The 16,459-nt window shown below is 37.8% G+C and overlaps 1 protein-coding gene across 2 annotated transcripts; it reads right to left on the bottom strand.

Moving 5' to 3' along the window:
* Positions 1–536: 536 nt before the first annotated feature.
* Positions 537–4,619, bottom strand: LOC107619703 (low affinity inorganic phosphate transporter 1-like). Of its 2 annotated transcripts, none has more exons than XM_016321996.3 (3): positions 4,485–4,619; positions 2,019–2,419; positions 537–1,750 (listed from the first exon to the last, which is right to left on the bottom strand). In XM_016321996.3, the coding sequence occupies exons 2-3, from the start codon at positions 2,414–2,416 to the stop codon at positions 604–606; spliced, it is 1,545 nt and encodes a 514-aa protein (XP_016177482.1). In that variant the 5' UTR covers positions 2,417–2,419; positions 4,485–4,619; the 3' UTR covers positions 537–603. The 2 variants fall into 2 exon arrangements, with proteins under 2 accessions (XP_016177482.1, XP_020968234.1); XM_021112575.2 differs by having other exon boundaries at positions 2,019–2,416; positions 4,485–4,617.
* Positions 4,620–16,459: the final 11,840 nt, after the last annotated feature.

Raw genomic sequence — 16,459 nt, 5'->3', positions numbered from 1 at the left:
TAACTTCAATAAAATTGTTCAAAATAATATTTGTCAATAAAACTATCTTTATTTTAAAAAACAAGAGTCACATAATTCGAACAAATATACGAAATTATAAAATAAAATAAATAAAGTTAATAACTAAAAGAAGAATAAAAACAAAAAAAAAATGTTTAAAAATTCTATAATTATTAATTTTATAATAGTAATCACTATTTTATTTAATAAAAAAATTAAAATTAAAATTTTCGGCCCGGTGGACCGGCCTGTCCCGCCCTGCCAAAACCCGCCAATTTGCCGAATTTTTTTAATTTGGCGGACTCCAAATCCTAACCCGACCCATCCTTTTTAGCAGGTTTAATGGGTCGGCCCGACGGATTCAACCCGTGTTGTCACCCCTATCAAATAGCTATCAATGATGATTTTAATAGTGTAAGATTTTATTCAATAACTCATTTTTTTTACTGATTACATGTTTTTAATAAAGTTGCTCCTCCTAGACTTTTCCGTAATTAATAATTAAAGCTAAGACTCCATGATGTACTATACCACCGTCTTAAAATCATATTGTAAAAGCTAATCAACCATGCATGTATAAGATTCATAATTATTAACTAAAGCTTAAACAACATTATCCACAGCTTGTTGGTCCTCAACCTCACCAGACATTTCTTCTAGTGATTTTCCTTTGGATTCAGGAACCAAGAATGTGAAGAAGAAGCCACAGACGTTAACCACACCCATGATTATAAGGGTGTTCCTGATGCCAATTCCTTTCTCAGCGTAAACAAATCCAAAAGCACCAACCATAGCTCCAGCTTTGCCTGCAGCTGCTGAGATGCCATGACATGTTGATCTAAGCCTAGCAGGGAAGATCTCAGCAGGGACCACAAAAGTGGTGGCATTGGGTCCAAAGTTGGCGAAGAAGAACGTCAATGAATACATCACAACAAAGCCAATCTGGTTTCCCTTCAAGGTCCAATGATGATAAGGTATTGCCAATGCAAACATGAAAACTGTCATGAAGAAGAACCCCGTCAACTGAATGGAAAACCTCCCCACCCTATCAATGAGTGCCACCGTGAACCAGTAACCGGGAACAGTGCTGCACAGTGCAATCAAAGTCTGTGCTCTCGCAATCTTGTAAACCTCTTCAATTGCGCTCATTGTCTTCGCGGGTGGGATCCAACCGATGGCACTGAAGATATCTTTCTGGAACAGATTCTGGCTGTAGTAAGCAATATCCAAAAGGAACCAAGTTGTGGCGGTTCCAACAAGGTGAAGCCCATGCCGCTTAACAAACTCTCTCGAGAACAATCCAAAATCGTTGCCTCCTCCTGTTTCTTGCTGCTCAATCTTCTCTTGCTCTGCTTCAATCTCAACCTCAAGAACCTTGGACATGTCCGAAGCTGCTTGCTTTGCGTTCTTCGCCACCAAGGCCGTATACCTTGCTGTCTCCGGCATCTTCATCCTCCAATAGTACGTCGCAAGAGCGGGAAGCGCGCCAAACATCAAGATTATCCTCCAAACATAATCGGCTTCTGGCACGGTGGACCCCACGTGGTCGAACTCAAAGGCCGGAGCAGGGTGCAGTCCCTTGAAAATGGACGAAACTATGATCGCAACCATGCCACCTGCAAGGATTCCAAATCCCTGCATGGCAAAGACTGCCGCGATGAATGCTCCACGTGTCTTCTTGTTGGCGTACTCAGACATAATGGTTGCAGAGAGAGGATAGTCGCCGCCGATCCCAAACCCAAGCCAGAACCTAAAACAAGGACAAATAAATCAACTATTAATAATAAGATATTAGGGTTATTTGTTTTTGATTGGAGACTTGCATGCACCTTTTTTTTGCTAACAAGTTGATAATCGAAATTGATAGTTAAAAATTGAGAATTTAGTTACATATATCAAATTATTTAACTAATTATTTATTTTTAAATTAATATATAAAGATAATTGCGCCAAAATCTTTAATTAGATGTTTATACTCTAAGAACAAGAAATAAGGATAATAAGTTATTTATACTAACCTAAAGAAGCAAAGAGTGACCATAACAGATTTAGGCTCTTTTCCAAAGGAGAGTCCAGAGGCAAGGGAACAAATAACCATGAGCATGAGTGTCATTCCGTAGACACGCTTCCTTCCCATCTTGTCGCCCAGCCAACCGAAGAATAGTTGACCGGCGAGAGTGCCGCAGAATGCAACGCCATTGATGGCAGAGGAGACGTTAGACGGAAGAGAACCGGGATTGCTGGAGCCATCGTAGTAGTACAAGCGGCCAAGGAGTTTGGTGACGAGGGAGATGCAAAAGAGGTCATAGGCATCGGTGAAAAAACCCATCCCAGCGATCACAATAGCCGTGAAGTGGTACCATTGTGTCTTTGCAACATCCAGTGCATTCAGCACCTGCAATTGTTCCTTAGCCATCTTCTGATAATAACGAAGATCGATTAGCTTAATGTATAACTGTGAAATTAAACAACTATTCTCATCTCAATGATAAATATACAAGGTGCGGGTGGTGAGTGGTATTAAATTTTTATTTTATTTTTATTTATTATTTTATCTTTTTAAAAATAAAATTTATTATATTTATTTTTTTAAAATTAGTTATGTTTATTTTTTTTAATAGAATTCTCTAAAAATTCTTGTTATTTTAACTTATGAATATGTGCATGTGACACGCTCCACTATATAAATGGACGAGTAATCAAACAACATTGAGAATTCAAATAAAAAATAACAAATAGAGAAAATTGTAGAGATAGAACAATAATAATAACAACAATTTTGTTAGATAGACAATGAAGATTGTAAATAATATAAATAATGGATTATATTTTAAATTTATTAAATATGAATAATTTTAATTAATTTAAAATTTAAATTTTAAAATTAAAATTAAAATTTTTCTAATTTATTATTTAAGTTATTTAAAAAAATATTATTTTCTTATATTTTCTCTAATAACAATAGGACACGTGCAGTCAATGTGAAAGAAACGGGTTTCAACAGAGTCATTGGCACTGGTCAACACAATGATGCAACCTTTGCTGGTTCAGCTTGGCTATGAACACGGATTGGAGATTCACAGGTGCATAACACAGTGTAACCATGAGTATCATCATATGATTGTTAGTGCCACTAGTTATGATATGCATGTCTACAAAAAATTAAAAATAAAAATAAAAAAATTTACAAAAAATTATCTAATATTAATTACTTAAAAATTAATACAATTTCTTATAATTTTTTATGGTATATAATGGAAGATTAAAAAATGTTTTTTTTAAAATATTATTTTCTATTTTTTAGGCGGTGAAATTACTTATTATTTTTAATCTATTTACATCTATTCCAATTTTATTTATTTTAATCCCTTAGTTAAAATAATGATAGAAGCTGATGTGCAGAAAGTGTATGTTCCACCACTAAATATAATAGAATAAATCAAAAGATCCGAGATGAATGGAGAAAAAGTAGAAACAGAAAATACACTACAACAATATAGATTATTTTTTAGGGTTATAATGTGTAAAAGAAAATTAAAATTTGTCAAAAAAATAAATTTTGACACTATTTTAACTATGAAAATATGTTAATAAAAATTTTGTCAAAAATAGTATTTTTAACATATAAGTGATTGTGAAAAAAATTTAAATCTTATTTTGATAAATATTGGTTGTCAAAAATAATTTGTTAGAAAATTTTGAGAATATATTTTTTGTGATACTTATTAATTGTCAAAAATACTATTTATTTTGACACTTATTGACTATAAAATATTTTTAACAAAATATTTTAACAAAGAATGAAATGAGATCTTGAAACTAAAGAATAAATTGAGATTTTGAAGATAAAGAATAATGAGTAGTATAATCCTAAACTGAGAGCAGTGTGATGTCAAAATTAACAGAGCCCAAAGAAGAAGAAAAATAGTGGAGTAATTAAAAACAAATGAGTATCAAAATTGAGGAGTAATTTTTTACGGTCAAATTATTCATCAAGAAAATATAAAAAATTTGACATTTATGATATTTGTCAAAAATATATATTAATTTTGACATTTAATTATGGTGTTAAAAAATAAAGTGTTAAAATAACTCTATTTTCTTGTAGTGATATCGCCAAAGTTATAGCAAAACAAAAATCATGTGACAACGGGGAAGCCATTTTTTTTATTTTTTATTTAAATAATTCGAATTGCAATTTGTACAAGTTTGGAAGGTAGAAACATCATAAGCAAACGAAGAGTACCAGCAATAGGGAAACGGGATCAAAATTCACAAGCTTCATGTGAATACATACCAAATTATGTCAGACCATAAAAAACCACTAGATTTTTATTTAAACTTCTGCTTTATTTTAAATAAATTAAGACTTGTGAAGAACAATTAGCTAATTCATGTCTAATGAAAGAAAACAAGAATAATAACAAAGTATAATAAGAAAAAAGAAAGAAGAGATATATAAAAATTGATGAGATAGATTGTACCTGATGAGTAAGGAGTGAATGAGGGAAAAGAAAAACAAGTGATGAAGAAAGATGATAGTGGTGTCTGTGTTTTTATAAGAGTGAGGAGAGGGACCAGTAACGAACACAAACAGAAAAAGGATAACGCAATAAAAGACAATGTGAAGTGTGGTGTTGTGTTGTGTTGAGTTATGTGATGAGGTTCAGTATTTATTAACTCCCAAGGACTCTATTATATATGAGCAGAGAAAGATAGAGTTAAGTTGATTAACAACTATCAAGAATCTATCTTTATTGCAGAATATTCTATTTCACCCCACCACATCTATAACTTCCCAGATTCTCTCTTTTATTTTGTTCATTTTAAATTTAAATTCTTTTCCAAAACGTGTTTATCTTTTTATTTTAAATTTTAATTCTTTTTCAAGAAGTGTTATCTTTTTTTATAGTTAATAATTATATTACGGTGTAACATAAAAATAAAATAATGAGCTATTATATAAGAATATATATTTAATATTTATAAAAAAATAAATTATAGTTTTATTCAAAAATTGTAAAATATATACAAATAAATAATAATACATTTAGTGATTAATTAATAATATTCATAAAAATACTTTATTAGTTCTAAATGTTATTAGTAGGGTCTTTATCTGGGGATAGTATCGCGACGGTAGGTAAACAGGGTGATTCTCGTCCACTAAGTGTTAGTTTTATTAAGGAGGCAAAGAGCTGTCTAGGAAGCCATCGTGATCAAGGTGCTGGATAAGTATTATGGCTACACGGCTCTTATGCATAAGCTTCGGATAGTATGGTGCATCAAAGGAGGGTTTGATTTGTTGGATGTGGGGTTTGGGTATTTTTTGGTTAAATTTGATATTACTGCGGATCATGAGAAAGTCATTCTTGGTAGTCCGTGGTTGATAGACGGTCACTATGTTGCAGTAAAGTCATGGAAAGTGGATTTTAGGCCATGTAAAAAATCCTTCGGATCAACGCTAGTATGGATTTGAATTTCGAGACTTCCAATCTGGTATTACCAGGAACAAGCAATGTTGCGAATTGCTTCTGCAATAGGGGTTTCGGTGAAAGTAGACTCGGCCACTAAGCTTGCAGAAAGAGGAAAATATGCCCGAGCTTGTGTTCAAATTAATCTTGGGTTGCCTGTAATCAAACATATTATAGTAGAGGGTATGACTCATGAAGTGGAGTACAAGAGTTTATAGCTGATTTGTTCTACTTGTGCACGGTATGGGCATGATAAATTATTGTGCAGGGAGAAAGAGTCCTTGGAAGGAAACAGTGATTCTTTTGGTGATGACGGAAAAAATAATGAAGCCCCGACACTAGTGCCACACAACAATCATGAGATTCAAAAAGAGGCTGAATTGGAAGCTCGCGATTTGGGTGTGAATTCTCGTAATTCGGGTGAGAAATTAGGAGTTGTTAAAGGGAAGGATGCGGTTACGGAATCTGTAACACCCTACCACACAGAGCCTTATGCTTAAGTCATAAGATAGAGGTGGCGAAGTAGTACGACCTCTAAAAATAAAATTTAGTACATATAGTATTGTGAAGAATGTTTATAACTAGGAGCCTTTGAAAATAAGGGATAAAACAAAACCGTTAAATAGAAAATCGCAACACTCTGATCGATAACGTAACAAAACCGACAAAAGATAGACTAACACGAAACCATAAACAAAAGAGTGCCAAAGATACGAATATCAAGACTCAAGACCCAGTTTGCAAAGATAACCGTTCCGAGCATAAAAGTATACTTATATAAACATAAACATAGAGTAAGAAACCCAAGGGAAACCCCAAGGACAAGCTAACAAAACCTGTTCTCCAAAACAACCTCTAAGAGGAGTCAAACAGTATATATATACATTATTTAGTGGAGATAAAAGTATCTAAGTAAAAACATAAGACCAAAAATAAAGTCCCGAGAACCAAGGATCTTCGCTTATCAAGAAGTCTCCAGCATGCCTCAGCGAGAAGCCTCACGTCCTGCATCTGAAAATTACAAAATCCACATGGGTGAGAACCGGAGGTTCTCAGTATAGTAACAGTTCCCACATATCTAACATGTAATGTCCTGGGAAAGTCGAAGGCAATCCTAGAACTTCCACCAGATAAATCAAAGCTTATAAATAGACTAAACCATAAATGGCAACTGACTAAAGATCTTTAGTCTAACTAACATTCCCCTTTCCAAATCCTGCAGACCTCCCAACCGCCAGCAGTAATATAATATGGCAAATACAATTATATCATACAAGGAGATATATAAATAGGAAGAAGATATAACATTTAGACAATTAGCAGGTAATATGCAGTCAATTAGGTAATTTCAAACAATTCACATAATATGCATATGATGAATGCCTGTCCTAATGGCTGATGATATCATTTGTCGGTTATATAGCCAACCTAAGTTCTGGTAGCTAACCATTGGACTGTCCCTCTGTCGTGCATCCCTAACTCGAGTTATACTCAATAATAAATCATAATTCATATCCAACACCCTCACTGGTGTACATTCACGGGCGCGAGCTCATCCGGAACTTTCACAGTGTCTGGCCATACTTATGACATAGGGTCAGCAGATCAGAGTATCGAGTCTCCACCTGGAGCACATGGTGGCTAGCCATTACTTTCTCCCAGGAAAACTCGTATCTCAGATAGTGGAAGTGCAACATTCACATTTCATTCAATAAGCATATATGCAATCATACTCAGCCATAATTCACAATGGCTCAGCCATAATTTGGCAATATCTTAGCCATTCGTCTCATAATACAATCCATAACTAGCCAATTTATTAACAATCACAGCCCTTTGGCTCATGGCATATAAAGCACTTCCACCATCATCCTCCGTATCTCATACAATTCTCTTTGATCATCATTTATCATTAATTCTCCCCTTTCTTCATTCACAAGTTACCACATTTCCTAGCTTCTTCCCATCGCTAGGCATATCATAATAATTTAAGACATAAAGGGTGAGATCGGAGGCTTAGAAGTATGAAATTTGGTTTTAAAAACTAAAAAATTAACTTTGGGATGAAAACAGGGTCACGCATGCGCGTCGCCCACGCGCACGCGTGGAACACAGCAAAACACAGTGATGTGTACGCATCCCTCCACGTGCACGTGTGGATGGGAGAAAAGCCCAGTGATGCCTACGTATCAGCCACGCGTACGCGTGGGTGCGTTTTTGGTGCACGAAATTGTGATCTCAGGCAACGGCGCCAAAAACTCTGTACGCACGTCTTAATAAATCGTTTTTCATTCACAACTTCGATACAACTAACCAGCAAGTGCACTGGGTCGTCCAAGTAATAAAACCTTACGTGAGTAAGGGTCGATCCCACGGAGATTGTTGGTATGAAGCAAGCTATGGTCATCTTGTAAATCTCAGTCAGGCGGATAATAATTGATTATGGAGTTTTCGAAAATAAATAATAAATAGACAGAAAATAAAGATAGAAATACTTATGTATATCATTGGTGAGAATTTCAGATAAAGGTATAGAGATGCTTTCGTCCCTCTGAACTTCTGCTTTCCTGCTGTCTTCATCCAATCAGTCCTACTCCTTTCTATGGCTGGCTTTATGTAAGGACATCACCATTGTCAATGGCTACTTTTCATCCTCTCTGGAAAATGGTCCGATGTGCTGTCACTGCATGGCTAATCATCTGGAGGCATCACCGTGGTCAATGGCTGCATCCTATCCTCTTGTGAAAATGGTCCAAATGCTCTGTCACAGCACGGCTAATCATCTGAGGTTCTCGATCATACTGGAATAGGATTCACCCTCCTTTTGCGTCTGTCACTACGCCCAGCACTCGCGAGTTTGAAGTTCGTCACAGTCATTCAATCCCAGAGCCCTACTCGGAATACCACAGACAAGGTTTAGACTTTCCGGACTCTCATGAATGCCGCCATCAATCTAGCTTATACCACGAAGACTCTGATTAAGAGATCCAAGAGATAATCATCCAATCTAAGGTGGAATGGAAGTGGTTTTCAGGCACGCGTTCGTGGGGGAATGATGATGATTGTCACGTTCATCACATTCATGTTGAAGTGCGAATGAATATCTTAGAAGCGGGATAAGTTGAATTGAATAGAGAAACAGTAGTACTTTGCATTAACTCATGAGGAACAGCAGAGCTCCACACCTTAATCTATGGAGTGTAGAAACTCTACCGTTAAAAAATACATAAGTGAAAGGTTCAGGCATGGTCGAATGGCCAGCCCCCATGATCTAAGAACCAGACGTCCCAAGATGTCTAATACAATAGTAAAAAGTCCTATTTATACTAAACTAGCTACTAGGGTTTACAGAAGTAAGTAATTGATGCATAAATCCACTTCTGGGGCCCACTTGGTATGTGCTTGGGCTGAGATTGAATGTTACACGTGCAGAGGCTCTTTCTTGAGTTGAACGCCAGGTTGTAACGTGTTTCTGGCGTTCAACTCTGGTTCGTGACGTGTTTCTGGCGTTTAACTCCAGACAGCAGCGTAGAACTGGCGTTCAACGCCCTTTTACGTCATCTAAACTCGGCCAAAGTATGAAATATTATATATTGCTGGAAAGCCCTGGATGTCTACTTTCCAACGCAATTGGAAGCACACCATTTTGAGTTCTGTAGCTCCAGAAAATCCACTTTGAGTGTAGGGAGGTCAGAATCCAACAGCATCAGCAGTCCTTCTTCAACCTCTGAATCTGATTTTTGCTCAAGTCCCTCAATTTCAGCCAGAAAATACCTGAAATCACAGAAAAACACACAAACTCATAGTAAATTCCAGAAATGTGAATTTAACATAAAAACTAATAAAAACATCCCTAAAAGTAACTAGATCCTACTAAAAATATACTAAAAACAATACCAAAAAGCGTATAAATTATCCGCTCATCACAACACCAAACTTAAATTGTTGCTTGTCCCCAAGCAACTGAAAATCAAGTAGGATAAAAAGAAGAGAATATACTATAAATTCCAAAATATCAATGAAACATAGCTCCAATCAGATGAGCGGGACTTGTAGCTTTTTGCCTCTTGAATAGTTTTGGCATCTCACTTTATCCATTGAAGTTCAGAATGATTGGCATCTATAGGAACTCAGAGTTCAGATAATGTTATTGATTCTCCTAGTTCAGTATGTTGATTCTTGAACACAGCTACTTTATGAGTCTTGGCCGTGGCCCTAAGCACTTTGTTTTCCAGTATTACCACCAGATACATAAATGCCACAGACACATAATTGGGTGAACCTTTTCAGATTGTGACTCAGCTTTGCTAAAGTCCCCAATTAGAGGTGTCCAGGGTTCTTAAGCACACTCTTCTTTTGCTTTGGACCTTGACTTTAACCGCTCAGTCTCAAGTTTTCACTTGACACCTTCACGCCACAAGCACATGGTTAGGGACAGCTTGGTTTAGCCGCTTAGGCCAGGATTTTATTCCTTTAGGCCCTCCTATCCACTGATGCTCAAAGCCTTGGGATCCTTTTTATTACCCTTGCCTTTTGGTTTTAAGGGCTATTGGCTTTTTGCTCTTGCCTTTTGGTTTTAAGAGCTTTTGGCTTTTTCTGGTTGCCTTTTCTTTCTATTTTTTTTTCGCCCCTTTTTTTTTCTGCAAGCTTTGTTCTTTGCTGCTTTTTCTTGCTTCAAGAATCATTTTTATGATTTTTCAGATTATCAAATAACATGTCTCCTTATCATCATTCTTTCAAGATCCAACATATTTAACATTCTTAAACAACAACTTCAAAAGACATATGCACTGTTCAAGCATTCATTCAGAAAACAAGAAGCATTGTCACCACATCAATATAATTAAACTAAGTTCAAGGATAAATTCGAAACTCATGTACTTCTTGTTCTTTTGAATTAAAAACATTTTTCATTTAAGAGAGGTGATGGATTCATAGGACATTCATAACTTTAAGACATAGTTACTAAATACTAATGATCATGTAATAAGACACAAACTTAGATAAGCACTTAACATAAAAAAAACGAAAAACAGATAATTTAAGAACAAGGAATGAGTCCACCTTAGTGATGATGGCGCTTCCTTCTTGAGGAACCAATGATGTCCTTGAGATCTTCTATGTCTCTTCCTTGTCTTTGTTGCTCCTCCCTCATTGCTCTTTGATCTTCTCTAATTTCATGAAGGATGATGGAGTGCTCTTGATGTTCCACCCTTAATTGTCCCATGTTGGAACTTAATTCTCCTAGGGAGGTGTTGATTTGCTCCCAATAGTTTTGTGGAGGAAAATGCATTTGAGGCATCTCCGGGATCTCATGGTGATGAGCTTCATGCGTCTCTTGAGCTCCATGAATGGGCTTTCTTGTTTGCTCCATCCTTTTCTTAGTGATGGGCTTCTCTTCTTCAATGGGAATGTCTCCTTCTATGTCAATCCCAGCTGAGTTGCATAGATGGCAATTGAGGTGGGGAAAAGCTAACCTTGCCATAGTGGAGGACTTGTCAGCTACCTTGTAGAGTTTTTGAGGTATAATCTCATGAACCTCCACCTCTTCTCCAATCATGATGCTATGGATCATGATGGCCCGGTCTATAGTAACTTCAGACCGGTTGCTAGTGGGAATGATTGAGCGTTGAATGAACTCCAACCATCCTCTAGCTACAGGCTTAAGGTCCAGTCTTCTCAGTTGAACCGGTTTACCTTTTGAGTCAATCTTCCATTGAGCTCCTTCCACACATATGTCCATGAGGACTTGGTCCAACCTTTGATCAAAGTTGACTCTCCTTGTGTAGGGGCGTGCGTTCTCTTCCATCATTGGCAAGTTGAACGCCAACCTTACATTTTCTGGACTAAAATCTAAGTAATTCCCCCGAACCATGGTGAGATAATTCTTTGGGTTCGGGTTCTTACTTTGATCATGGTTCCTTGTGATCCATGCATTAGCATAGAACTCTTGAACCATTAGAATTCCGACTTGTTGGATGGGGTTTGTTAGAACTTCCCAACCTCTTCTATGGATCTCATGTCGGATCTCCGGATACTTATTTCTCTTGAGTTTGAAAGGGACCTCGGGGATCACCTTCTTCTTGGCCACAACATCATAGAAGTGGTCTTGATGAGCTTTGGAGATGAATCTTTCCATCTCCCATGACTCGGAGGTGGAAGCTTTTGTCTTCCCTTTCCCTTTTCTAGAGGATTCTCCGATCTTGGGTGCCATCAATGGTAATGAAAAAACAAAAAGCTTATGCTTTTACCACACCAAACTTAGAATATTGCTCGCCCTCGAGCAAGAGAAGAAAGAATAGATGAAGAAGAAGAAGAAAATATGGAGGAGAGGAGGGAGAGGTGTATTCGGCCAAGAAGAGAAGAGAGGGTTGTGTTGTGTGAAAATGAGGAAGAATGGAGGGCTTTATATAGGGAGAGGAGGGGGTAAGGTTCGGCCATAAGGGTGGGTTTTGGGTGGGAAATTGATTTTGAATTTTAAAGGTAGGTGGGGTTTATGAGGTAGGTTTATGGGGAAGAGTGGGTGGATGTGAGTGGTGGAGTGGTGATAGTGAAGAGAGATTGAGGTGATTGGTGAAGAGTTTTGGGGAAGAGTGTTTATTGGGAAGAGAGGATGAACATTGAGAAGAGGGAAGAGAGTGAGTGGTGGTAGGTGGGGATCCTGTGGGGTCCACAGATGCTGAGATGATCCTGTGGTGTCCACAGATCCTGAGGTGTCAAGGAATTGCATCCCTGCACCAATTAGGCATGTAAAATGCCTTTGCATGCAATTCTGGCGTTTAAACGCCGAACTGATGCTTGTTCTGGGCGTTCAACGCCCAGATGCAGCATATTTCTGGCGTTGAACGCCAGCCAGATGCTTGTTTCTGGCGTTCAGCGCCAGCTCTTCTTCACTGTGCATTTCTGGCGTCTGAACGCCAGGATGCTGCTTGTTTCTGGCGTTCAACGCCAGAAACATGCTTTGTTCTGGCGTTGAACGCCAGACAGATGCTCCTTACTGGCATTTAAACGCCAGTGAGATCCTCCTCCAGGGTGTGATTTTTCTTCTGCTGTTTTTGATTCCGTTTTCAATTTTTATATTTATTTTGTGACTCCACATGATCATGAACCTAATAAAACATGAAATAACAATAAAAATAAAATTATATAAATAAAAATTGGGTTGCCTCCCAACAAGCGCTTCTTTAATGTCAATAGCTTGACAGTGGGCTCTCATGGAGCCTCACAGATGTTCAGAGCATTGTTGAGACTCCCCAACACCAAACTTAGAGTTTGGATGTGGGAGCTCAACACCAAACTTAGAGTTTGGTTGTGGCGTCTGATAAACCCATATTTCATGAGTTCTTTTGTGCTTAATTAGAGTGATTTATTCAACTCTTCACCTACTTATTCACATTAATTGCATGGTTTTACCTTCCCTTCCTTATTATGTCATATTGTGAAAAACATGTTTCCTAAGCTTTAAAAAATTAATTATTTTAATTACCTTTATTTCCATTCGATGCCGTGATTAGTGTGTTGAGTAGTTTCAGATTTTCTAAGGCAGAATGACTTAAAGGATGATAAAGGAAACATACAAAAATGGAAGGAGAAAGCAAAACGGAGCCTTGAAGGAAACAGGTATTCACGTGATCGCATGGATGACGCGATCGCGTGCCAAGCACGAATCAGCAGCGACGCGGCCGCATGACTGACGCGACTGCGCACCTTAAGCAGAATGCACATGACGCGGTCGCATGACTGACGCGACCGCGTGGAAAGGAAAAGCTCCAGATGACGCGCCCGCGTGACCCACGCGGACGCATGACAGAGGCCACGCACCAGAAATTACAGAATACGCCCCCAGCGAATTCTGAAGCCCTTTTTGGCCCAGATCCAAGTACAGACAGCATAGACCAGAGGTTATAAAGTGTGGAAATGCATCCATTCAGAGAGAGTTCGCATATTTTACTTTTCAATGATTTAGATTTAGTTGAGAGGGAGATCTTCTCTCTTTCTCTTTTAGGATTTAGGATTTCTTCTTGTTTTAAGAGTAACTCTGGATCCAGGTTTTAATGTTCTTTTATTTTAGTTCTACATTTATTTATTCCAACATTTGAATTGATTATTATAATTTGATCTAAGAATTCTTCCATGTTACAGACAGTTATTTGAATTAATGATATTTGAGGTATTTTCAGTTTATGATTGTTCTCTTGATTCAAGTTGCCATTGCTTCCTATCTAAGGATATTTTTATTATTCCAGCAATTTTACTTCTTTCCCTTTTGGTTCTGGTTAAGAATTTAGTAACTCAACAGTTATTAAACTCAACATAATTGATAATCGTTATCTTGCTAATTGAGCTGAACTTAACAATCCCAACCTTTTCTTAGGAAATAAATAGGATTCAAAGGTCAATTTAATTAGTCCCCTGACTTTCCTTTGCCCTAGTAAAGGTTGACCAAGTGGAGTTTAGATTCAACTTTCATCATAGTTGAGAGAGATAACTACGTTGGACCTCCGACTTCTCTTACCTTGCCAAAAGTTTGCCTTACAGTATTTATTTATTTTAATTGCCATTTACTTTACTTGTCATTTAAATTACTTGCTTCTCATCTTCTAAACCCTGATTACAACCTTTATAGCCAATAATAAGAACACACTTCCTCGCAGTTCCTTGAGAAGACGACCCGAGGTTTGAATACTCGGTTAACAATTTCTAAAGGGGTTTGTTACTTGTGACACCCAAAACGTTTGTACGAAGGGATTTTTGTCGGTTTAGAGACTATATCTACAACGCGACTGTTTTTATGACATTCTTTACTGGCAGAAATCCTAACGTCAGCCTCCCAACACCAAACTTAGAGTTTGACTGTGAGGGCTCTGGTTGACTCTGTTTTGAGAGAAGCTTACTGTGCCTCTTTTCCATGTTTACAGAAGGATGACCTTGAGTTTTAAACACAAGGGAGTCCTCATTCAATTGAAGGACTAGTTCACCTCTGTCAACATCAATTACAGCTCTTGCTGTGGCTAGGAAAGGTCTTCCAAGGATGATGGATTCATCCTCATCCTTCCCAGTATCTAGGACTATGAAATCAGCAGGGATGTAAAGGCCTTCAACCTTTACTAACACGTCTTCTACTTGTCCATAAGCCTGTTTTCTGGAATTGTCTGCCATCTCTAATGAGATTTTAGCTGCTAGTACCTCAAAGATTCCCAGTTTCTCCATTACAGAGAGTGGCATGAGGTTTATTCCTGATCCAAGGTCACATAGAGCCTTCTCAAAGGTCATGGTGCTTATGGTACAAGGTATTAGGAACTTTCCAGGATCCTGTTTTTTCTGAGGCAATCTCAGTTGATCCAATGCATTTAGTTCATTGGTGAACAGGGGAGGTTTATCTCCCCAAGTCTCAATACCAAATAATTTGACATTCAGCTTCATGATTGCACCAAGGTACTTGGTAACTTGTTCCTCAGTAACATCTTCATTCTCTTCAGAAGAGGAATACTCATTAGAGCTCATGAATGGCATAAGGAGGTTTAATGGAATCTCTATGGTCTCTAGATGAGTCTCAGATTCCTTTGGTTCCTCAGAGGGAAGCTCCTTATTGATCACTGGACGTCCCAGGAGGTCTTCCTCCTTGGGATTCACGTCCTCCCCTTCCTCCTTGGATTCGGCCATGATGGTTATGTCAATGGCCTTGCACTCTCCTTTTAGATTTTCTTCTGTATTACTTGGGAGAGTACTAGGAGGGATTTCAGTGATCCTTTTACTCAGCTGGCCCACTTGTGCTTCCAAATTTCTAATGGAGGACCTTGTTTCATTCATGAAACTCACAGTGGCCTTAGATAGATCAGAGACTAAATTTGCTAAGTTAGATGGATTCTGCTCAGAATTCTCTGTCTGTTGATGAATGGATGATGGAAAAGACTTGCTATTGCTAAACCTGTTTCTTCCACCATTATTAAAGCCTTGTTGAGGCTTTTGTTGATCCTTCCATGAGAGATTTGGGTGATTTCTCCATGAGGGATTATAGGTGTTTCCATATGGTTCACCCATGTAATTCACCTCTGCTATTGCAGGGTTCTCAGGATCATAAGCTTCTTCTTCAGAAGATGCCTCTTGAGTACTGTTGGATGCAGCTTGCATTCCATTCAGACTCTGAGAGATCATATTGACTTGCTGAGTCAATATTTTATTCTGAGCCAATATGGCATTTAGAGTATCAATTTCAAGAACTCCCTTCTTCTGAGGCGTCCCATTACTCACAGGATTCCTCTCAGAAGTGTAAATGAAATGGTTATTAGCAACCATATCAATGAGTTCTTGAGCTTCTGCAGGCATTTTCTTTAGGTGAATGGATCCACCTGCAGAAGTATCCAATGACATCTTAGCTAATTCAGACAGACCATCATAGAATATATCCAAGATGGTCCATTCTGAAAGCATGTCAGAATGACACTTTTTGGTCAGTTGCTTGTATCTCTTCCAAGCTTCATAGAGGGATTCACCTTCTTTCTGTCTGAAGGTTTGAACATCCACTCTAAGTTTGCTCAGCTTTTGAGGAGGAAAGAACTTGGCTAAGAAAGCCGTGACCAGCTTATCCCAAGAGTTCAGGCTATCTTTGGGTTGAGAGTCCAACCACACTCTGGCTCTGTCTCTTACAGCAAAAGGGAAAAGCATGAGCCTGTAGACTTCAGGATCTACTCCATTAGTCTTAACAGTATCACAGATCTGCAAGAATTTAGTTAAGAACTGAAAAGGATCTTCAGATAGAAGTCTATGAAACTTGCAGTTTTGTTGCATCAGAGAAACTAATTGAGGTTTAAGCTCAAAGTTGTTTGCTCCAATGGTAGGGATGGAGATGCTTCTTCCATGTAAATTGGAATTAGGTGCAGTAAAGTCACCAAGCATCCTCCTTGCATTATTATTATTTTCGGCTGCCATCTCCTCTTCTTGTTCGAAAATTTCTGAAAGGTGCTTGCTGGATTGTTGTAATTTAA

This window comes from Arachis ipaensis, chromosome B9, assembly GCF_059453495.1.
Source record: "Arachis ipaensis isolate K30076 ecotype BB chromosome B9, ASM5945349v1, whole genome shotgun sequence".
NCBI lineage: Eukaryota > Viridiplantae > Streptophyta > Magnoliopsida > Fabales > Fabaceae > Arachis > Arachis ipaensis.
Note: the sequence above shows the minus strand (reverse complement) of the source record. Positions and strands in the feature narration are given on the sequence as shown.